This window comes from Kryptolebias marmoratus, linkage group LG11 (genome assembly GCF_001649575.2).
Source record: "Kryptolebias marmoratus isolate JLee-2015 linkage group LG11, ASM164957v2, whole genome shotgun sequence".
NCBI lineage: Eukaryota > Metazoa > Chordata > Actinopteri > Cyprinodontiformes > Rivulidae > Kryptolebias > Kryptolebias marmoratus.
The window spans coordinates 17,499,744-17,523,435 of NC_051440.1; the positions used below are offsets into that span (position 1 = coordinate 17,499,744).

Consider the following 23,692-nt stretch of genomic DNA (forward strand, 5'->3'; position numbering starts at 1 on the left):
CATAAAGACCCTGTGAAGGTTTTTATTTTTGCTATTCAAACAGGATTACGTTTATTCAATGGGCACAATAATAAACAGTTGATGCTTGTATAAATGTTTTAGAACAAGTATTCATGAATGTGTTGTATTCATGCATGTTTAATGTCATAACATTTATATTTTTATAATAAAATACAAGTACATGTGACATTGCGTTTCTTTTTTTCAGAGCTCACTTTTTTTTGACATTGCAGCTTATCTCTTCACCTTACAGGCCAGCCAAAAAAGTCTGCCTTCTGATTGGCAGCTTTGAGCAACAAATCAGATAAGAGACATTAAGTCAGCATGACCCACACCTTATAAAAGTCAGACTATTTCCACCACAGTTTCCACAGCATCTTGTGTTTTTTGTGAACAACTCTATGCTGTGAGGCCATAACAATGAAGCTGATTTATTGTTGTCTCTTGGCTTTTGCCCTTCACAGCTACCTGGCTGTTGCTCAATATCCACCTCAGAAACCTCAGGATCCTCAGAAGCCTTCGTATCCTCAGCCCCCTCCACCTCCACCTCCTCAGACCCCTCAGAAGCCTTCGTATCCTCAGAAACCTTCGTATCCTCAGACCCCTCAGAAGCCTTCGTATCCTCAGAAACCTTCTTATCCTCACCCCCCTCCACCTCCACCTCCTCAGACCCCCCAGAAGCCTTCGTATCCTCAGACCCCTGAGATCCCTCCGCCAACGTCATTTCACACTTGTGAAGTACCCCAGAGCTACAAAATACAATGTGGCGCTCCCAGCGTCACTGCCAACGAATGTGAAGCTTTAAGCTGCTGCTTTGATGGACGCATGTGCTATTATGGGAAATATGGTAATAGCTTCCTCTTTTTTGTCAAACTTTCCAGAAAATCTTGAAAAATGTTGTACTCAAAGACTTACTAATGAAAATGTGTTAAATTGCACCCTTTTTTTTACTTGTTTGTTCCAGCGACTCTTCAGTGCACCAAGGATGGCCAGTTCATTGTGGTTGTCGCCAGAGATGCCACGCTACCCAACATTGACTTAGAGTCAATTAGTTTCCTTGCAGGTGGTCCACATTGCAGTCCTGTTGGTACCACTTCAGCTTTTGCTATCTACCAGTTCCCTGTGACTGAATGCGGCACTGTCATGACGGTAATGGTGGAGCACATCTCTATAACTTGATTTGTATTCATTTTGTCAGAATTTAATGTTACCCTTGTCTTGTAGGAGGAGCCTGGTGTTATAATTTATGAGAACAGGTTGACCTCTTTATACGAAGTGGCAATTGGACCTTATGGAGCCATTACCAGGGACAGCCAATTTGAGTATGTCTTCTAATGCCTTAAAACTACTAATCAATACATAGGCTTAAAGGAAATAGCAGGTCGACAACAACTCAAGCGCATTCAGTCATGCTAAAAAACACACAGGTGTTAAAATAAAGTTTGCTTAGCTGCACTGAAGAGAGTTTCTGATCGGCTTGCTTCTTATTTCTTGTCTCAGGCTGCATGTCCAGTGCAGATACATCGGTACTTCTGTTGAGGCTTTGGTCATTGAGGTTGGTTTAGTTCCTCCACCACCAGGAGTTGCAGCTCCTGGACCTCTGCGTGTCGAACTCAGGATTGGCAATGGAGAGTGTGCTTACAAGGGTTGTGTTGAAGGTAAAAGTAAAAGGCATGATTTGTACAGTTATTTTTAATTTTTTTTTTTGCCTATGACTGCATCACCAACCACTCGTTTTCTTCTTCCTTTATTTACAGAACAAGTGGCCTACACTTCCTATTACATTGATTCTGACTACCCTGTTACAAAGGTTCTCAGAGACCCAGTGTATGTTGAGGTCCACATTCTGGAGAGGACTGACCCCAACATTGTCTTAACTCTCGGAAGATGCTGGGCAAATACCAGCCCTTACCCTGAAAGTCTTCCACAATGGGATCTGTTGATTGATGGGTAAGAGTGAGTTTTGGTTTAAGTTGAAGACATTTATGCTACATTTATAAAGTACTTTTTACACTAATCCACTCTTTCCTTGTGCAGCTGTCCGTACCGTGACGATCACTATCTAACAAGGCTATTGCCTGTGGATGGAGTCATCTACCCAACCCACTACAGGCGATTTGTTTTCAAGATGTTCACTTTTGTCGGCGGGAGTGCATCTGATCCTTCCAAGAAGTTGCCTTCAGATCCATCGTTAACACCTCTCAAAGAACACGTATGGGTTTTTGTTGCTGTTTGTTGTTATATTCATTATATTTTATATATTTTACTCAAATCACTTTGTTAACATATCCACAAAAACTTATTTTCTTTACCAGGTGTATATACACTGTGAGACTTCTGTGTGTCAGCCTACTCTTGCAAATAACTGTGAACCAAGGTGCTCCAGGAAAAGTAAGTAGTTCATTCGTTGCAACAGTGTAGTGACTATCTGAGCTTTTATTCACTCGAACAGAGGTTTGAAGTATTGTGACTGTAACTGTCTGACTGTGACTGACTGTTCCCATGTTCTGTGTGCAGAGAGAGAGATTTCTGGTTCTACCAAGAAAGTCCTCAGAGAAGAGACCACTTTGATCAGCAGTAAGGAACTTGTCATTACTCAACCCATTTCTGAGTAACAAAGTCCAAACAGAGCATTCTGATCATCAAAGTTCCTGATGTCTGCTTAAAATCAACTGACTATCAAATAAATCCTTCAATGGCTGAATGTGTGGTCTGGTTGTATATACCTAATCTCCAAAACACACACACACACTATTTCTGCATTTCAATATATTTTTATTAAACAAAAACCCATTTAAGTTTGAGTTTTTCAGTAACAATGTTAGCCAAAGGTCCATTTGTTTTTACTTTATTCTATTTAGTGAATAAACTTTATCTTCTTTTTGCTAAGTCAGTCATGGTTCTCATACAAGCTGGACAGCACAGATCATTTTTCTTCCTAAAAAGAAAAAACTATATGTAGGAAAGACTAGTGTACTGCAGGTGGTGCAAACCATTTGTACACGTATGCTGTTAAAAGATTTTAACAAATAGCACATCTTTTCTCATCAGCAAAAATGTTTATTTAAAACTCAAAAGTTGCTTGGTTAGAGTTCATTCAAAATATGGCTCTATTTGCGATTGCATTCATTTATTTAAATGTCCAGGGTTTCAAATGTGTTTTCATTTTCTTAAAAACAAAAAAATGCTGTCATACGGGCTCTTTTTAAATTGGTGTTTCCCTTAGTTTGACAAGTTTCAGGTGGTGGGGGATTTAATGATTAACTTATTAAAATTTCCATACCCAAAGGTAACACTTTAGTAAGTGCTAAAATAAACAATTAACTTAGTACAGTGCACATATATATATATATATATATATATATATATATATATATATATATATATATATATATATATATAGCAAAATAGAAGCTCTAAAACACAAATGATTGGGGCAGTGATCTCTAACCTTAATAACTTAAAAACTCAATGCACCCTCATCTACTAAATTAAATTATCTTTAAAACTGCAAAAACCTTGAATAGAAAACAAAACTAATTAGGTTTGATGTAAGAATATCATAATGACTACAAACTAAATTGTGTTATATATGATAAATATAAAACACAAAAGTTTATTTAGTGTAATAATTTAATCCAGTTGTGTCCAAAGTAGCTGCATTCCTATTTTGACTGAGGAACTTTCACATTATGAGGATTGTTATATTTAAAAATAAGAATGTATGGACTTATGTGGCTAAAAGTACTTGAACATTAAATAACTGGTAATAATACAGGCAAACTAGATAAGTAAAATCAACAGAATTAACGCAAAAAAGTTTAATTTTGGATGATTTATTGAATTACAATCCTTACAGTACAGTAAAGTCACAATGTGGTCCCAAATCTAAACAAGCTTAGCACATCCAGATCACCAAAATCTTGTTTTTATTGATATAATCCCAAGTAGAATTGAAATCTACAGATATTTATGACAAACTACAAACAAACAAGACAAACTTTTGCTATAATCTTTGGCATACAAATATACACTGAGGCAGGATGCGTAGGCTCCATCGATACTTGAAATATGTTTTTCATTATAGCAGAAAATGAGTCAAAAAGCAGCCAAGGTTCAAAGAAAAACATTGAAATATTACAAGAAAGTCCAGTATCTTAGAAAGCCAATGTGGCTGCCTGGTGGAGCTTAGTTCATAGAACTTTCTCAGTAAGTATTTGTGACATTTATTGTTTTTTTTATTTAATGGAAATGTGGGTTTCTCAGCGAATGCAGCCCTTGTTCACAGAGATTATTATTGTCATAAAGCACCTGGTGACATTAGGCTACATATACTGTTTAAAACAAGGCTCCAAACGTTTTCTACCAGTGTAGCCTGCAAACTGCACAAAGATCCAAAAGAACTGCCTAATTTTCTTACTGAACTTCTCCACGTTGCACTGTAAAGTAATACAAATATGGTATGTCATTTGACACAAAACGTATAGAAGTCATCCAGGATTTTTATTTGTATTTCTCTATTTTATCAGGAGTGTTTTAACAGTTCTCCATTGTCCTGACTGCACAGTTTGTTCTCATCACAGTACCTTGAGTAAGTGCGCCCTCTGCTGGACAGTCAACAGTACAACCAGATGGAAATGTTGGCCAATAACTTTAAAGAAACTGAAGCAGAGATACCTGGTTTTAAAGTCATGGTGGGCAACAACAAGTTATGTACGTAGTGTTTTGTTGTATTTTGTGAAAGCTAAATTCACATGGTTTGTAATGTTTTTACAATAATAACTTGCTATCTTTTTCATGTGAGTGACTGGTGGGAAGAGTACATCTACCCGAGGAACAGGGGTCCAATTATGGTCAACAGAAACTTGTACATAAAAGACACATCTGTTCAGTCTCCATGATCAGGTGCTTTCAGAGCCATGGAGGTTGTCCACAAGCCAGACTCCACAGCAGCAGCTAAACCTAATAGACATCAACAAGTGCCCTAAATATGTGGATGTCAGAGGTGGTTTTGGCCCTGTAAGTACCTTGAGTTTAGATAAGTCACAGTTGCATGTTTGATACATATGACCTCATACAGACTTGTGTTTTTATTATTATTTATATATTATTAATTTATCACATTCCACATCTTTAGCAAGTTCTTCAGTCCAGTCCTACAGCCTGCTTGTCAGGGAAATTGGACAACACTGGTCTAAATGGTTCCAAGCTGTGGGTTCAATGGTTAAAAAAAAGAGAAGTGTCACACAGCCTCGTTGCCACGAGCGCGCTAAGTGCCTTTTTTGTGTTTGTTTTGTCATTCGCACTATAAGGTTTATAGGTTTTGTTTTAATTTTAAAAAAGAGAAACAGTTTCTTGCGGTCTTGAATAAAAAAATAAACTTAATTGTAAACAAAAAAGTTAAAAAAAAGTTATTTAACCTTCCCAAACGGGGCTTATTTTATTTACAAAATTCATAGCTCAATTGCATGAATGTAGACTAAACACTACATTTCCCAGAATCCTTTAGCAAACGGGTAATGACGTACTCACAACGCATTGACCAATGAGATGATTTGCAAGCCAGAACTCGAATTGTGATTGGGCTTCTAGGCTCCACCTATAATATTGCTGGTTGCGCGTTGGCAAAAACGGTATTAGTAGTAGTCATAAGAATATTACTCCCAAAGCTAGTAACCGCCTCCCATGTGGTTCAGAGCTAGCGGTTATGTTTGCCACTTCCGGTTAATAAGCTTTACCGGCGAAGCGCGCGTGTCAACGAGGCTGTCCCGCCGCCTCGGACAGACATTTTTCCCTCTGGCGTTCCTCCAGGTCTTCGCCCGGAACTCACGATGCAGGCTGGCATGAACTCAAACCACGGTAACTGTCGCGGAGAGGAGTGTTTGAGCAGAGCAGGCAAACCAGGGCCCAGGGACAGCATCCCTGCTCCCTCCGCCGAAGACGCGCCTGGTCCTCCGGCGGAGAAGAAACGAGTCGGGAACGTTCTTCTTGCGAGTGAGAAAAAGTTGAGGGCCTCGAGTCCTCTGCTGCTTGGGGCGAACTTTGACGACGACTCGGAAGCGGAGTGTTTTCGGGATGGGAGAAGCGAGGAGGTCGATCGGGACACAAGGACCAGGGCCTTTTTCTGGTGCAGAGACTTTTTGTCGGGATCGTGGAAGACTCTTCATGAGGCAGACTTTCAAATTAGCATAGTCAGGTACAAATGTGTGCACCATAAATCTGAATTATTAAACAGCGCAGGCAAAGAGAGGCCACTGTGTTTTCTCTGGTGGTTTTAAAAGTTGGGGCCTGGACTGCATGGCTGCATTCCTGTTGTTGTCCACCTTCAGAAGGGTCTCTAGACCCCCACAAATTGTATACCTAAACGACTTGGGCGCGAGATGTGTGCCATTACTTGTTGCTATTGGCGTTTCGAGTTACCATGGCGACGTAATTCGCGCGGAACGCTCAACTGACAGATAGGTCACGTGACCTACAGTTGTTGAGGTCTGTGACCTGAACACGTTTTGTGAGCAAACAAACTCTTCCTACACCCACATTTTTTTACGATAAACGTACAAATTGTGAATCAAAACTTAGTCCTTTTTGTCTTCTTTCAGGCAATGTTTCTACTCTTCCTGTGGCGCTTATGGTTTTCTCCCAAGGAGTCCTGATAATAACTCAGCCATTTTTAAAGATGCTGATTTTAACTTTTTGTGTGGTAGTAGCTGTCAGTGATCCGCTGGACATACCTCGACTGCTAACAGATCCCTTCAGTTTTTTGTTTGAAATGTTCCTATAAACTGCTGAGCATAATGTCTGTTAGCAAAATATCTTGAAAACCAATGAAAATCCCAAAGTAATCAATGGATGGTCTACAAACAATTGAGTTTTGGGCTCATTCTGATTCAAGACTGCTGCCACGGCTACTTTAGAAAACACAAAATTGTCTGTTACTCAGTCATTTTTAGAGTTTAATTGAGCCAAAATGTTGTATGACAGTAGCTCTGAGGGATTCCTAAGACTTACTGAATTACTGACTTACTTGCACATTTAAGTCGATATAAATAGGAAAAGGATGGATAAAAATCTTTCAAATCTAACCTTGGGGATCTGCCAGCGTGAAGGATTTTTATTTTTTTTAAATCAAAACTGAATTTTTTTCTTGTCCATCCTGTTGAGCAGGTTGTGTTGTGTGTTTGTCTTGCAGTGGTGGACTGAGTAACCTACTGTATCTGTGTAGTTTGCCCGATCATGTGCAATGTGTGGCAGAGGAACCTCACCAGGTGCTCCTGAGAGTTTATGGTGCCATCCTACAGGTTGGTCCGCTCAGTTTGAGTCAGGAAGATGTTTGAGCACAATTGTCTGTCGGTACTTGTCATTTTTTTTTTCCCCATGTAAGAGTTCAACGAACCAGCCTGTCTTCAACTGTTTTCTCTGTGACTCAGGGTGTGGATTCCTTGGTACTGGAGAGTGTGATGTTTGCCATTCTGGCAGAACGAAGTTTGGGTCCAAAACTTTATGGCATCTTCCCACAGGGACGCTTGGAGCAGTATCTTCCAGTATGTTCCATTTCCAACATTTAATCTACCACTAAATGATCCACTGTTTAAAAACTTCATGTCTCTTTTTCTTTGCCTAGAATACTCGCATGCGCACGGATCAGCTTTCGGATCCTGCTGTCTCAGCTGAGATTGCCTGCAAACTGGCGCACTTCCATGAAATGGTTATGCCCTTCAACAAAGAGCCTAAGTGGCTGTTTGGGACCATTGATAAGTAAGGGCATGGCACTCCCTCTTTACTACAGTCACAATCATGTATTTGCATTAAAATATTCTGCCTTTGTGTTGCTTTAAAGATACATGGATCAAGTGTTGAAGATTAATTTTGTACGTGAAGCACATCAGAAGAAGTACAAGAAGCTGATGAAGCTGGACCTGCCCGCTGAGCTGGAGAGTCTCCAGTGAGTTGCAGGGCAGACTTTAAACAAAGAAATACTATAATGTATGGAGTATCTATAAATGTGGCTTACGTGAGGCCTTAACATTATGGCTGAAAGGAAGAATGGCTTAAGTCTAATTCATAATTGCCACAGTGCTCAGTTAAAACTGGACACACCAAACCATTCTGAAAAATCAGTAATGACAAAATGTTGATGTGCGTTTTCATGTCGCTCATATCAAGGGAAAATGTAACATGGAAAAGAATGGAAAACAGAACACGTTGTAAAGAGGGCAACTGGATGTACAATCTGTTCCTTCACAAGAGGAGATAACTTTCCATCTATCTGATTACATAAATTAAAGATGTAAACTAAGCAGGGTTTGCTGCTGTCCGACCAATAATAGTTATGATATTTAACAAAGTTCTGCAAAGCAGTAAAGGATTTCTTTGCTTAAATGCCTTTACCCCCCCCCCCCCCCCCCAGGAGGTGATTAGAACTGAGGAGGTCTTTTAGTCAACAGATAAATCATCTTAACGTCAGCCTCTCTCGTGTGCTGTTACACAGATAAAATGTAAAGAAAATCCCTGGAATGTAAAAGAGGAAACGTAGTAGAAATAATGTGTGGGGGAAAATGGAAAGAAGGAAATTTTAATTTAAAAAAAACATTCTTCAAAAAATATATTGTACAATTTAAAAAAAAAAGAAAAAATACAGAAATAAATTGGTATTAAAATAAACAGAGAACAAAAAGAAAAACAGAAGAAAAAGATGGGTAAAAATATTAGTTTTAATAGGTTACTTTAGCATTTAAACTTATTTTAACCTTTTTATATTTTTCATACTGTATATACTTGTACTTTTATTTATATATAGATGGGAGTAGAAAGCAAAGCTTTACAGCTGGAGAGTTTAATCTTAGAGACAGGTTGTGTCGGGGATTGTTGTTGTTTGTTTCCAGCCTTGTGGTTGACCTTTGTCTCAGTGACTCCACAACATTCTGGTAGTCCAAGAGTCCAAATCAGAGCACTGTTCATTATCTGTTTTTATCATTGTATAAAGAAATGTTATCTTGTAGATACTGTGTTTACAAGTTTCTCTCTGAAGCAGAGACTCAATGAAATGATCACTGCATTGAAATCCCCCTGTTGTTTGCTTTAGTCAGCTGTCCTTCAGCTTATCTGAGCTGAAATATACAAAAAAGCATAAATCGTCGTTTTTGTTTCAACTTCTTCTGTAGTTGGCCTGTTAGGTGTTTTCACCTGTCCTCTAACAAGGAGCATAACATGAACCTTTTCCTAAATAATGCTGTGAAACAAACTTTGAATGGCTGAGAATAGAAATCTATAGAAAAACTGTTTTGTTTAAACGTTGATAGTTGTGTTAAAGTCAGTGGTGTTTTTCACTCATTGTGCAGGAACAGATTTAGATACTATAATTATACATAATTGCCTCAGAGTATTTTTGAAAAATATGTATTTTTTAGATCATTAATCCTTCAAAAATAGCTTTTTCCTCCTTTAGGCTTGAGTTCTGTGTTTGCATTGAATTGTGTAACACTGTCTGCATCTACAGCACTACAACCTTACTGTCTTCTTTCTTCAAACAGTGCATTGCTGGCATCAACTCCGTCCCCAGTGGTGTTTTGCCACAACGACGTCCAAGAAGGTAAAAGTCCATCAGAGCGATCACACCCTTGCAGTTACAGTTTAGTCTGATTGACCCAAACTTTGGATGTGTCGTCACATTTCTGAAGAGATACTATCAAAGTCAACGTTAGTCCGAATCCAAGAAAACAACCTATATTTGTTTACTGGTCCAAGTTGTTCAGCTTTTATTATGTAACAGAAATGATGTGTGTATTTTGTTCAGCTAAAGTCTCCTGTATTAACACCAGCTGATGTCATTAGGTTATGCTGCTGCATGTAAAAGGGTGGGTTTTTCTGTGTTTCGCTGCTGCAGGAAACATCCTCATGCTGGAAGACGAGGACCACAGCTTAACAGAGAAACTCATGCTTATAGACTTTGAATACAGCAGTTACAATTACAGGTAATATGTGTGCTTTATGTTGTAGATTCACAGTAGATTGAGTGTTTTTGTTGTTTTTCTTTTCCTTTCACCAATACAATCACATCAATAAGCTCTTTTTTTTTTATATTTCATGTAGGGGTTTTGACTTCGGGAACCATTTCTGTGAGTGGATGTATGACTACACGTACAATGAGTGGCCTTTTTACAAAGCCACACCTGATAACTATCCAACCAGAGAGCAGCAGGTCAGTCAAAACACGTCTAAAGTGAAGAACATCCTCCTTTTGTATGAACTATTACTAATCAATATATTATTTTATGTGTGCACATTTAGTAAAAATTGTTTAGTGTAATGGGGACACGTGGAAAAACTGACAGAATGTGAAACGTGTTGTATACAAATATATTTCACTGTTTTTCGTTTAATTTTTCCTTCATGCAGTGATTTCAAATTTACAAGTGATTGGCTGTAGAGCAAGTTTTATACTCAAACAGGCATATGCTTCTGTGCTTATTGTTATGTTTATATATCTATCTATATAGATAAATAGATACTATAAGGCAATCCATATAAAAGGATATGCTCTGCTGTGTTCTGCCACCATCTAGTGGTAAAATCTGGTTTTTGAATTTTGAGGCGTTTCAAGAGATCCTGGTACAATGCTGCACCACATGCAGTTTAATCAGTCACATCAGCAGCAACCTCTACTTCAAATACATCTATAAACAGATCATTTTGATGTCCATTTCAGCTTCGTTTCATAAGAAGTTATTTGGCGGAGCAAAGGAAGGACACAGACTGTACCACTGACCAGACACAAATAGAAGAGAGCATGATCATTGAAGCAAACAGGTGAAACAGCGTTAAATGATTTACAGTAGCCGTGAATCTTTGTTAGTCCACGTTTTTGCAGAACCACCTCTTTAGCTTCTGTTCTTTTTATTATGTACTGCAGATATGCTTTAGCGTCACACTTCCTCTGGGGGCTGTGGTCCATTATTCAAGCTAAGATATCCAAGATTGAGTTTGGATACATGGTATTCAATATTTCTTTTTCTTTCTCCATTCTAAAAGCCTTTGAGATCTGTTTGAATCTTACATGTGAACATTTTATACTCAAACTCTTAAGAAAACAACTAACATATGTTGTTTTTGTTTTGTTTTGTTTTTTGTTGCAGGATTACGCCCAGTGTCGTTTTGATGCCTACTTCAAGCAAAAAAAGCTCTTCTCTTGAACTCCAACATGTTAATCAGAATGTACTAGGGCTGCACGATATTAGGAAAAAAAACTGCAATGTGCACTATCATTGTTTAAATTTGCGATGGCAATACTGATTGCGACAAACTCGCATTTTCCTTCACTCCTCACTTTCTCTTCTGTCATCACCATCATCTCCACCAGGTGTGGGCATTAAAGCCAGGGAGCGTCTGTTAAATTGACCAAATATATTATTAGCATGCAGAAAAAGAATGCATGGTATTTAAAATATAATGGTCAAAGATTTACTGGAATCCAAACAGTTCTTTGCAATATTAATGTTGCGCTCTCTAATATCGAGATAACATTACATTTTTGATATATTGTGCAGCCCTAGAATGTACTGTCTTATTTGTTTTTGTCAGTTTTCTAGCTTGCCTCATGTTTGCATAAATATGCTGCATTTTCTTGGAACTATGCAGGTAGGTTTGTGATAGATTATTGAAAGAAAATATTACATCTGAAGACGATGCACAAGTGTAGTGAGTACAGCTCTGAAATGTGAGGTGTTATGATTTAGCGGTCCCTGTCAGTTATTTCACTTTGTAAACTGTTTTACAAGCACTTCCTTTCTTTGGACCACTTTGTGATGCTTTAGCTGCGTTGTCGCTGCATGTCGGAGGTCAGTAACAGTCGCCTCTTGTTGCTTTGTCAGAGAATGGACATTTTTTAATTTTGGACTGTAATGTTTTTATCTTTTTGATATATCTATTCAGTACTGCAGACCTCAGTGTGGGAGGCTTTTCTGTAGTTCATTTAGCGTTTTTAATTATTCTACCTCACGCCGCGTTTTTAGTCTTAACTCTGCATTAGGATGCATACATTTCATAGCAGTTGATTGTAACGGCTTTTCGTTTGTTGCTGTTCTTATTCCATAACAACTCCATATCTTTCTCCTAGAAGTATATTTACTGAAGGCTGAAAATAATCTTCTCCAATTATAAAGTGATAAACACACTTTTCAGCATATAATAAGAAGGTCTATTTGTTACAGGATCACTGTAGCTATTAATGTTATTAATCTCAAAAGCAGTTAGAGCTTGTCCTTATCAGTTAATGCCTTTTATTTTTGCCACATATTCCTCCTCATTTACTTCTTTTTACAATATGTCTTTTACTTTTACTAACAGCTCATTTATCCTTTGTATTTTTGTGTGCATCTTTGCAAATAATCAATAGAATGGAAACTCCAAACACCTTACCTTCTAGCCTTTAAATCTTATCTAAAATAATGTTTTTATGTCAGTCTGGCACAAAAACATTGAGCTCTTAGAGCCGACAAGGACTGAAATGTATTTTGGTAACCTCCTTTAGTTTTTGTTGTAGAATGTAAAGTAGGGCTTTAACATTTTCTACAGGTTTTGTTAAAATTCCATCTGTAATATTTATTGGAACTGACTTTAGATGTGTAATTTTATAGAATGTAATGAGAAGAGTAATTACATTAATCATGTCCTTGTTTTGTTCATAAATTCATCTGTTTACTCAAAGAAAAAAAACTAGTAAAAACTATCTGTAGCGGTTTTTAAAGCAGTGATGTCACTTTGAATGTTTCTGTATCGGTTCTTTTTTGCACTACTAAAATAATTAAAAAACTAATAAACTTACGTGCTGGGAATCTGCGTCACAGCTCGTCTTTGGCTTTATTCAGTGTAAAAGTTTTTTTTTTTCTCTAATTATTTCTTCCATGTGAAGTTACTCCTGCACAGCAGTCGTCAGAGTAATTTAAGTGCCCCGAGACGAGGCGGAGAGCAGCATGGAGGCCATGTTTTACTCCGCAGGGCTGACAGTTGTCCCACCTCCCAGAGCCAAAAATAGACCAACCAAAAAGGAAAACGCTTCTCAGAGATCGAGGGACTTTCTGCGATCATTTTGGATCCAAGAATTTAAAGAAGGAGGTTTGATATTGAAGATTTTATATTTTCAGCTTCTTATTTTATTGGCTTGAAGACTTAAATCCTTCAGTTGTTTGGCTCTCGTTCTCTTAAAGAGAGCGTCACTCCGTGAGCCGAGGAAAAGAAAACAAGTGGAGCCAGTGGAGAACTTTGTTTTTGTTGTTGTGCAGCGGTTGTAGTATTTCTTGTGCTAAGTTTACTTATCATGGTGCGAGTCAGATCGTTTTATTAGATCCATCTGAGATTCAATTTGACAAAACTTAAGATTTCCCACAACACTGTCAGTGCGATGAACCCTCTCAAGCAAATGTTTATGGGATTTATTGAGCGGATCATCTTTTGGTTGAAGCATTGCCTTCAAAGAATTTTGGTTGTTTTTCCAAAACTCAATAATTGTGTAGCATCTACACATGTAACACATAAAGGATCATGTCCAGCTGACTCAGAGGAGTGGAAAACCAACGAAACACTCTGCACATATCACCTTGGAGATGGAAAAGGAGCCAAGGTTACAGTCCAAACCACTACACATACCTTTCATGTGAGTATATAACGGCATGCAAGTCCCCCTGCAGCACCAGTTAAACAAAAACTAGTGTAATAATTAATTTTAAAGGTGGACCTCCGACGGCTTTCAGAGTGCAGTGAGTACTTCCGAGCTTTGTCCCAGTCTGACATGAAAGAGACCTCAGAGAGTCTCATTCACCTAGAACATGTGTCCTCCTCCATTTTCCACAATCTCCTTGAGTTCTCCTTCAATCATGATTTTAAAGTTCCCCAAGAGGAGTTGGGAGCGCACATTCAGGTACGCAAATCCATTTTAAAGTCTCCCTGGCTAATATTTGCTCCATTTGGACATTTGCTTTGATTTGACATGAATCTATTAGACTCATTCTGCTTGTTTTCCCGAATCCCAAGGTGAGCAGCTACCTCTTTGCTGAGGCCTTCCTCTTGAAGTGCCTCTCAGTCCTGGCAGATGAGCTCAATCCATCTAACTGTTTGTCTTACTTGAGTCTTGCTCAGGAGATTTTCTGTGTCGAGCTGAAGAACACCGTATTCATTTATCTGAGCAGAAACCTGCTGGAGCTGCCACATGTGATGAGGTGCGTACAGTTTCAGTACTCCGGTTTTCTGAATGTTGCTTCTTGTCGCTGAAACTGATTTATGCACCAGATCCCTGAACGCCGAGGAGAAGGAGGAAGTTGTAAACTTGAGGGTACGAGGAGAGCGACATCTGTGCAGCTTGAGGAAGGAGAACTTAACGTCTTGGAAAGACCCAGAGACTGAACGTGCTCGTCACATTTTCACGATGAACGGGCCGGAGGACAGTGGAGACTGGCACCCAGTTACAGAACTTCCTTTTAGAGCTGATAAGTGGTGTTTTACCGCAGTGGTGCTTTATAACTACCTGTACGTTATAGGAGGCTACAGGCAGCGTATGAAGAGAGGCTGGGAGTTTAATATGGCTTCCTTTAGATATAATCCCTTTACTCATTCATGGGTTCCCACATCACCTCTGATAAAGGTACGCCAATCCTCTGATTCTTTTGTCCAAAATGACAACTTTTCTCTTGTTTTTGCATCATTTCTGTAATAATAAAAAAACTGTCCCCATCTGCTACAGCACAGGAGGCACTTCAGTGCAGTGGCCTGTGAAGGCTGTATTTACGCTGTGGGAGGCTGGTACTTGGACTCTCTGGTGACTCCGGACTCCAGCACAGCTCTGTACACAGCTGTGGAGCGCTATGATCCATGGGAGGACACATGGAGGTTTGGATCCATATAAAACAACTGGGTTACGTGATGCTTGAAATAGGGTTTTCATTATTATTACCATTTCCCAAATATTAAATGCTCAACTTCTGCTTTAGGTTTGTATCTTCGCTGCCACTCACTGACTTCCAGTTCACCATGTCCTTATCCCATGATGTCCCTCTTGCTACCAGCTTGGGCGAGTGTGTTTATGTGCTGGGGTCTATCCAGAGGACGGGAGAAAAACTACTGCTGCAGTATAACACAAAGCAAGGTGCAGAGAATCAGAACACCTCACACCTGCTTTAAAATCAGTTTGCACACATAGGAAATAAACCAATTATCCTGTTTCCTAACCAATAAATAAAATACTATGTTTATGTCTTCTCTTTGTCTACTATAGACTCGTGGTCTGAACTGCTCCCCACCCTTACCAGAGCAGATGCAGACCTCCCTATTCTTTACTTCCTGGGGGCTTCTGACAAGCTGCTCATTATTGGTGGCAACAATTCAGGAAACGTGGTGACTTCATTCTGTGTGAAGTCAAAGAAATGGGGACAGGTAAAAATCCAAATGTTTCAATTTAGGAGGCCAAAGAGTTAATTGTGCACAACAATACATCCCATATTTATTTACTTTTTGACAAATTGTCCCTGTTTTTCTCCAGGCACATAGGGCAGAGAAAATGGCATTTGCAGGGCAGGGGACCCTTGTAGGAGACCGGCTTCTGATGCCCAGTATAGAACACAACAGTGTCGTACAAATGGATGTCCAAACTCTCTCCATCACAGCATTTCCACCTTTACCTGTCTCCATGTGCTACGAGGCTGTCTTTTATCTTTACTTCTAATTTGACAGTTAGTCTCTTTGCATGTATTTGGTGCTGATGTTTGTAAATTAATTTAATTACATTTTCAAGTACCTTGATAGTAAGTATTAGATTCCCATGGGGTTTTTTTGGTTGTTACGTCTGGTGTACAGTGTCCTAAAGTATGTGTCCAGTGTGTAAAAATCAGCAAAGCCTTATTTATCTTTTTAGGATCACGTGAGAAGATTCAAAGCCTCCTTGTCAATAAGCATGGTTCACATGAATTCAGAACACATAACAACGATTATAGCATAAGCCACTTAAGAAATTGTTGAGATAATTATGTTGTGGTATTTATGCAGCTCTCATTCATGGAGAAAAGATTTGTAACTACTGTCATAAAGCCCTTGGTGACATTAGGCTGACACCCATTTTAAACAGCTTTTGCTCCAGAAGTCCTGACAAACCGTTTTGGCTTGTTTTGGGTTTCTAAAAAATGGGTAGACATGTGTTCCTTTCTCACACATTACATAATAAATCTTATAATCCGACGTCTGACCTTGTATTCAGTCGTAGTAAATAATTGTATGATCTTGGGATGGGAAAGTAGGTGAAATGTCAGATGGCTCTGAGTTTTCATCCAGCACCGCAACGGATTCCGTTACGTAGCAGAGACCTCACAGCACATGAGTTCAAGCTCTGTCGATGTTTGGTGTCTGGTTACAAAGAAGAGGCATGTCATGAGAGAGAGAGAGAGAGCGGAGCTGAAGGAGAGGAGGGGGGTGTAGAAAGCGCAGGAGACGACGGTCATGCTCACCTGAGTAAAGCCACTTCAAGGACACAGAACACAAGATTCAGTACGGAAGATTTTCACTGCCTCTCTGCTCTACCTGAGCTCATTACGCTCACTCTGCTCTGATTAAGGTAAAATATGCGTCTTCTACTTAGTAGTCTTTATTTACTGGCACTTGTAGGGTGAACTCCAAGTTTTATTTACATATGATAAGCAAAGAAGAACATACAAATAACATGCTGAAGTGAGTTTTTTCATTGTGTTTTGTTTGTACGTAATTTTGTTCAAATTATATTAGGGATTTTCATTGATATAAAAAAAATTAAAAGAGTTTTTATAGGTTTCATCAAAGCAAAAGCTATTACAAATTACTTGTCTGAAAGGCACTCAAGCTATGCTGCAACACCAGAGAGGTTTGCCGGCTGGACCCTGTGTTTATATTCTCATGCCCATCTGAGGCTTGTGCACATGCTCTGTCGGCGCACCACTATATCTGGCCATTGAACTTTGTCCCAGTTGGTAACTGTTTAGTCATATGACATGGAAAAAGCCACACAAGACCTGTCACTCATCCATAACATGGAGTGATGTGGGAAGTGCAAATATTTTTGTTTAGGCTTGTACAAGGCCAGTACAGGCTTATCATTGAATCAACTCCTTTACCTTTACACTATTTATGTTTTGCATGCAGACATCCTTAAATTCCATATAAGTGATTGGTCATTTCACAAATAATGAACAAAAGGGACAAAGCAACTTTTACCCCAGATGATCATCTTTAATCTCTAGAAAAAGTTCTGTTAATTGATGTGAAGAACACTTGCTAATGCAGCAATAATGAAAGGAACACCCTAAGACAGGAAAAACACAGAATGTAATTCTAATAATAATATTTAAAGAATAAACTAGAATTATGTAATAGGTAAAACTCCAATTTATGGGGTAATTTAGGTAATGTGCTTAGACATTTTAAGAGAAATTATAAAACATCATTGGGTTATGTCACAGCTTACGCTACAAAACCACCTGTTAAACAGTTTTTATATTTGTTACATCTTATTGTGTCATCTGTTCTGAAACCTGATAGTATCTTATTGCTAACTTATTTTAGTAATACACAAAGATGGCTGAGGCTCACCAGGCAGTGGGCTTCCAGTTCACTGTGCACCCAGACGGTGTGGACATTAAGCTGAGTCAAGAGGTCATCAAAAACATCTACCTGTCGGGAGTCACTGCGTGGAAGAAGAGAGCCATTTTATTTAAGGTACAAACACCATCAGTGCAATTATAACACATGCCTATCTGTGTTTTTAAAAAGTGAAAAAAAAAGTCAAAAAGATTACAAATAAGTGTGGCACCTAAGATCTATGGAACAAGGCTTTGTATTTTTTTGTTATATTTAACAAAATGGGATATTTTTTTATGTCAAATAAATGTCTGATGTTTATTATTATTATTATTATTATTATATTATTTACAGAATGGTTTTCTGTCTGGAGTCTACCCCGCCAGCCCGTTCAGTTGGCTGATAGTTGTGATCGCCATGATGAGTTCCTTGTACACACACATCGACCTCTCTCTCGGAATGATCGATGTGATCAAGGAAAACCTGCCACACAAGTCAGTAATCTCCACAGCTCGACACAATCCATCCATCCATCCATTTTCTTTACCCGCTTCTCCTTTCCAGGTTGCGGGGAGCTGGTGCCTACCTCCAGCCATTAAATATTTTTCTGAAAACAGAATCGTCGTGCGATTCTCTGTTTAAATAATGTTAACAAAGGCGGTGTTGTGCCTTTTCTGAGCAGAGACTGCATGTCGAAGCAGACCAGAGCTGTGCTGAGTGCCATCCTGTTTGCCACTGGACTGTGGATCTTCCTCATCTACCTCATGAGATACTCTCTCAAAGCTCTTCTTTCCTACCACGGATGGATTTTTGAATCCCATGGAAAAATTAGTACATCAACGAAAGTGTGGCTGGTATGTTTGCACCCCTGTCTCGGTTGTTCTATTTATCCTGTCAGCTGCAGATCTTAGTGTAAAGGATGAAATAGATTCTAAGGAATCTAATATAAAAAATCATCAGATATGCAACATTTATGATAAATACTATATATTCCTCGACAGAGCTTGGTAAAGATGTTTTCTGGAAGGAGGCCGCTGCTCTACAGTTTCCAGGCGGCTTTACCCCGACTCCCTGTGCCCAGTGTGGATGATACCATTCAGAGGGTGTGTAATCACACAGCACTGACCTTCCACAAACAGACACATGCAAGATCACACTGAAAATTAGCTCAATAATTATAATTTATCATAATAATAATAATATTCAAATAAATTGTAACAAATGATGATTCAATAGTTTGTGTTGCATGTGTAGCATTGAAACACTGAAAAAAGAAAATAAAACTGGGATATTATGTTTATTTATTAGGTTTTGATATATACTGTTATAAACAAAGCTATGTTTTCTACCATTTAATCAGTGTAGCCTGCTAATTGCACAAATAATTGCCTAATTTTCTTACTGAACTTCTCCACGTTGCACTGTAAAGTAGTACAAATACGGTATGTCATTTTGGCACAAAACGTATAGAAGTCATCCAGGATTTTTATTTGTATTTCTCTATTTTATTAGGTGTGCTTTTACATAACAGTTCTCCATTGTCCTGACTGCACAGTTTGTTCTCATCACAGTACCTTGAGTCAGTGCGCCCTCTGCTGAACAGTCAACAGTACAACCAGATGGAAATGTTGGCCAATAACTTTAAAGACACTGAAGCAGCGCAGCTCCAGAGATACCTGGTTTTAAAGTCCTGGTGGGCAACAAATTATGTAAGTAGTGTTTTATTGTATTTTGTGAAAGCTAAATTCACATGGTTTGTAGTGTTTTTACAAAAATAACTTGTTATCTTCTTCAGGTGAGTGACTGGTGGGAAGAGTACATCTACCTGAGGAGCAGGGGTCCAATCATGGTCAACAGTAACTTCTACATAATGGTGAGTTCAGCTGTTTTTGCTTTTGCTGATCACCAATGAGGTTCTTTTTTCACATTTTTTTCCATTCTTGTACCTTTGACCTTTTTAAATGTAAAAACAGATAAAATAATGTTCGATCTGTTTACATAAAGGACCTTTTGTACGTGACTCCAACACACCGGCAGGCAGCGCGGGCAGGGAATGTGGTCCATGCTCTGCTGCAGTACAGACGCAAGCTGGAGCGAGGTGAACATGCACCGGTAATACCACAAACTGTTTGTTTTTTTTTTACATGTTAACCTCTTTTCACTAAAAGGTTAACATATTGATATATTATGTTGTTGTTGTTTTTGTCTTCTCAGCTGAGGGCTTTAGGGACAGTTCCCATGTGTTCCACTCAGATGGAGAGGATGTTCAACACCACCCGAGTCCCTGGAATAGCAACGGGTGAGAAAATGTTTTGGGTCCGAGGAGAGAAAAAAGGAACATGCAGGCATTAGATATTAATTGTTACTAACCTGGCCATCTTTTCTTGCTTGAAACTGTCCGTAGACATTGTGCAGCACCTGACGAACAGAAAGCACCTGGTTGTCTACCACAAAGGCCGCTTCTTCCAAGTGTGGCTGTACACTGGAGGGCGCCATCTCTTACCCAGTGAACTGGAGACGCAGTTTCAAAGGATCCTAAATGACACATCAGAACCCCAACCAGGAGAGCTCAAACTAGCCGCTCTGACTGCAGGAGACAGGCATGTACAAACACACGCGCGCACACATGCAGCGGACACAAACTCGCCGTAGAGACACTCTGCTTAAATTTCTTTGCTTTCTTTTCTAGAGTTCCATGGGCTCGTGCTCGGGTGAAAAATTTTAGCCGGGGAGTAAACAAAACCTCCCTGAACGCCATTGAGTCCGCTGCGTTCTTTCTGACCCTTGATGAAGAGCCACAGGGTTACGACCCATCAAAGACAAACTCGCTTGACAATTACGCCAAGTCCCTGCTGCATGGGAAATGTTACGACAGGTAGGTAGATGAGACGAGGCCTCAAGTCTCAGTTAGATTTGACCTTTTGGTTTTTGTTTCCCAGGAAACATTGGTCTTATTGTTACAGGTGGTTTGACAAGTCTTTCACCCTAATCTCATATCCAAACGGGAAGATTGGTGTAAACGTGGAGCACTCTTGGGCCGATGCACCAATCGTTGGACACATGTTGGAGGTATAAAATGCATTTTAGTGCTGAAAATTGGGAGATTTAAAGTCTGCAGTTTTTTTCCTCAGCTGTAATTTTCTCGTCTGTGTAGTATGTTCTTGCGACAGACTGCTTTCATCTTGGCTACACAGAAGAGGGACACTGTAAAGGAGATGTAAACAGGGGCCTGCCTTATCCTACTCGACTACAGTGGCAGATCTCAAAAGAGGTGAAGTAGAACCACCAACAGTGACTTTTAGATTTGATCTTTAAACAGCATTTAAATCTTTCTGTTTTTTTCCATCTTAGTGCCAAGATGTCATTGAGACTTCATACCTATCAGCCAAACAGATAGCTGATGATGTGGACTTCCACGGTTATTTGTTTACTGACTTCGGCAAAGGGCTGATCAAGAAGTGCAGGACGAGCCCCGATGCCTTCATTCAGCTGGCTCTGCAGCTAGCACAGTTCAGGGTAGATCTGTGCTCAGTCACTTACTTACAGTACATCAAAGTGTACCACCAGATCACACTGAACCCTTTCCTTTACAGGACCAGGGTGTGTTCTGTCTGACTTACGAGTCTTCGATGACTCGTATGTTCAGAGACGGGAGGACGGAAACTGTACGCTCCTGCACCTCCGAGGCTGTTGCCTTCGTTCGGGCAATGGAGGACACAAGTGCAACAGTAAGCAGAACACACAAAAAGTTTCAAATTTACCAGGACAAAACAAAAATGCAACATAAGACCAAAATAATGTAACTGTGAAAAATATCTGTAGAAGTATATTGAAGTTTTTGCTAAAAAAAAAAACCCACAGACTTTGGACACATGTAGTGTGAAATGTGTGTTCCCGTGGTGTGTTTGTACACGGTGACCTCTCACATTGTGACCATTTTTAAAAGGGGTGAGAGGTTGCTTTGTGCCGTTAAGGACTAGGTCACCAAGACATCAAGGTATCAAGGTAATGTTTGTCTGTGCCCTGGACTCTGAACTCTCTGATGTCACGATAGAAGTTTAACCTAAACTGCTCTGTTTAAGGTCATGTTGACAATAAAATCTAATAGGAACAGACTGGTTTTGTGCAATAATGGTTCATGTGTGTTAGAGGAGAAAGAATGATAAGGTAAACTGGCTGTTTTTTGTTTTTTTTTTGTTTGTTTGTGTGACCAGAATGCCCAAAGACTTGCCCTGTTTCGAAAGGCAGCAGAGAAGCATCAGAACATGTATCGTCTGGCCATGACCGGCTCTGGTATTGATCGTCACCTCTTCTGTCTTTACATAGTGTCCAAATACCTTGGTGTTGACTCACCATTTCTGAAGAAGGTTAGGATTAGAACCATCTCATTCTCATTTTACTGGTTTCTTCTGCACGACTAGTCTGCTCGTGTGCCTTTCAAACCCTCAGTGTCTCCATGTCCAGGTGCTTTCAGAGCCATGGAAGTTGTCCACAAGCCAGACTCCACAGCAGCAGCTAAACCTAATTGACATCAACAAGTTCCCTAAATATGTGGGTGCTGGAGGTGGCTTTGGCCCTGTGAGTTCCTTCACTTTAGATAAGTTAAAGTTGCATGTATGGTTCATATGACCTCATACAGACTTTATGTAACAGGTGGCAGATGATGGCTACGGTGTGTCTTACATCATTATTGGGGAAAACCTCATCACATTCCACATCTCCAGCAAGTTCTCCAGTCCTGACACAGTAAGACCACAAAACAATACCTTTTCTATTAGAGATCTACCTAAATTCTACTTCTGTCCGAGGTCAATAATTTGTTTCTCTCCTCCAGAACTCCTGCCGGTTTGGTCAGCACATCCAACAGGCCATGATTGATATTCAAACGCTTTTCAAGATGGAAAATGATAAGAAGATAGACAAGAATTTGAATTGTGTGCATATAGTAAATGGGAAAAAGCACCTGTAAGACACAGAGGGGAACATGTTCTCACCATCCTTTGTTCGTCTAAACAAAGCTCGGGTGAAAATTTGCACTTATATTCTGCTTTTCTGGTGAGTTTTACTACAGAAGCTTGGCATTCCACTCAGTCAGACAAAAGCAAGTTAAAAATACTCTAATTTATCTTTATTTTCCATATCGGAGTTGCTTTGTTCAGTGCTGAGGGAAATATGTCTCTCACCATGGGATATTTTGTTGTTTGTACCTCTTATGTCATTGTATATCACAGACTGTACATAAGTCAAATCTAGACTAATATAGAAACATTATGGTCTATTGTTTTTGCATAGGAAACCTGTAAATAAATTTGCCTGATAAATCCTGCACTGTTTGAAATGCTTTGTTAAACACCACTGCATAAATCTGACTGAAGCGAAAAGGTAATGCTAGTTGAACAACACCAGCTTTAAAACTATTCCAATGTCAAAAACGGCAATGAATTATTTGAGACTGGAGCTGTTTTTAGACATCAGTATCCTTGGCCCTGCTTGGCTTCTCAATCCTGTCAGAATTAAACTCTGTTTCTTCAACTTGAGGCGGCTCAAAGAGCTCTCTACAACAGGTAAGATATTATTTGTTCATAACATTTTCACAGAATCCCACTTCAAAACATTGAACTATTGCTTTAATATGAAAAGCACTCAACACATTTTCAGTTAACTTTTGTTCAATATATGGTTGTCTTTGTTAATAATTCCTTGTCAAATGACTACCTAAATATTTTAATATTAAAAACAAAAAAAAAAAGTGATGTTTTATAAAACGGGCTTATTGGAATCCGTGGAAAGGATGTTTATATTCTGTTTCTTACATTTCAGAGGTTTTCTAGATTTTTTTTCACTCAATTCAGATAAAGATTAAAAAAAAAAAAAACAGTTGGAAGTTTCACTGTTATTTGTTTTTGGTACATCATCAAACATCATTAGGAAATATAATGAACCAGATCCCAAAAAGCTCATGAGTTCAGAGTACATAGTTCTTTGATACAATAAAAAAAATCCATGTCAAGAATATGATGATGTACCAGGAGGTGTTTGTCTCCTAAGGGCAGCGCTTTTCATTTATTTACAAATAAGTCTTAAAATTAAGAAAATGAAGAAAGTG

At 39.1% G+C, this 23,692-nt stretch overlaps 4 protein-coding genes across 7 annotated transcripts; all 4 read left to right on the top strand.

Annotated features, from left to right (window-relative positions):
- Positions 1 to 374: 374 nt before the first annotated feature.
- On the top strand, positions 375 to 2,704 carry LOC108229970 (zona pellucida sperm-binding protein 4-like; the record flags this gene model as incomplete). Its single annotated transcript, NM_001329333.1, is given in 9 exon segments — positions 375 to 582; positions 586 to 847; positions 965 to 1,149; positions 1,225 to 1,322; positions 1,501 to 1,658; positions 1,758 to 1,950; positions 2,038 to 2,212; positions 2,316 to 2,391; positions 2,518 to 2,704. Coding segments are annotated over 9 exon segments (1,407 nt in total), but the record flags the coding sequence as incomplete, so codon positions are not given.
- Positions 2,705 to 5,623: 2,919 nt separating this feature from the next.
- Positions 5,624 to 12,834, top strand: chkb (choline kinase beta). Its single transcript, XM_017405560.3, has 11 exons — positions 5,624 to 6,196; positions 7,190 to 7,298; positions 7,428 to 7,541; positions 7,622 to 7,755; positions 7,838 to 7,942; positions 9,531 to 9,589; positions 9,884 to 9,971; positions 10,090 to 10,198; positions 10,706 to 10,806; positions 10,910 to 10,991; positions 11,133 to 12,834. The coding sequence occupies exons 1-11, from the start codon at positions 5,832 to 5,834 to the stop codon at positions 11,187 to 11,189; spliced, it is 1,323 nt and encodes a 440-aa protein (XP_017261049.1). The 5' UTR covers positions 5,624 to 5,831; the 3' UTR covers positions 11,190 to 12,834.
- Positions 12,835 to 13,020: 186 nt separating this feature from the next.
- Positions 13,021 to 16,218, top strand: LOC108230179 (kelch domain-containing protein 7A). 4 transcript variants are annotated; one of them, XM_017406179.3, is made up of 8 exons: positions 13,021 to 13,648; positions 13,724 to 13,912; positions 14,026 to 14,210; positions 14,281 to 14,632; positions 14,732 to 14,877; positions 14,979 to 15,133; positions 15,263 to 15,420; positions 15,527 to 16,218. In XM_017406179.3, the coding sequence occupies exons 1-8, from the start codon at positions 13,397 to 13,399 to the stop codon at positions 15,707 to 15,709; spliced, it is 1,620 nt and encodes a 539-aa protein (XP_017261668.1). In that variant the 5' UTR covers positions 13,021 to 13,396; the 3' UTR covers positions 15,710 to 16,218. The 4 variants fall into 4 exon arrangements, with proteins under 4 accessions (XP_017261668.1, XP_024859512.1, XP_017261669.1 ...); XM_025003744.2 differs by having other exon boundaries at positions 15,054 to 15,133; XM_017406180.3 differs by having other exon boundaries at positions 14,131 to 14,210.
- Positions 16,219 to 16,357: 139 nt separating this feature from the next.
- Positions 16,358 to 22,912, top strand: cpt1b (carnitine palmitoyltransferase 1B (muscle)). Its single transcript, XM_017406178.3, has 19 exons — positions 16,358 to 16,591; positions 17,572 to 17,724; positions 17,941 to 18,080; positions 18,269 to 18,440; positions 18,588 to 18,689; positions 19,158 to 19,295; positions 19,382 to 19,459; positions 19,591 to 19,698; positions 19,801 to 19,885; positions 19,991 to 20,186; positions 20,276 to 20,461; positions 20,550 to 20,655; positions 20,741 to 20,857; positions 20,938 to 21,102; positions 21,180 to 21,314; positions 21,801 to 21,953; positions 22,051 to 22,164; positions 22,240 to 22,332; positions 22,421 to 22,912. Exons 2-19 carry the CDS (start codon positions 17,584 to 17,586, stop codon positions 22,553 to 22,555), a joined length of 2,364 nt encoding a protein of 787 aa, XP_017261667.1. The 5' UTR covers positions 16,358 to 16,591; positions 17,572 to 17,583; the 3' UTR covers positions 22,556 to 22,912.
- Positions 22,913 to 23,692: the final 780 nt, after the last annotated feature.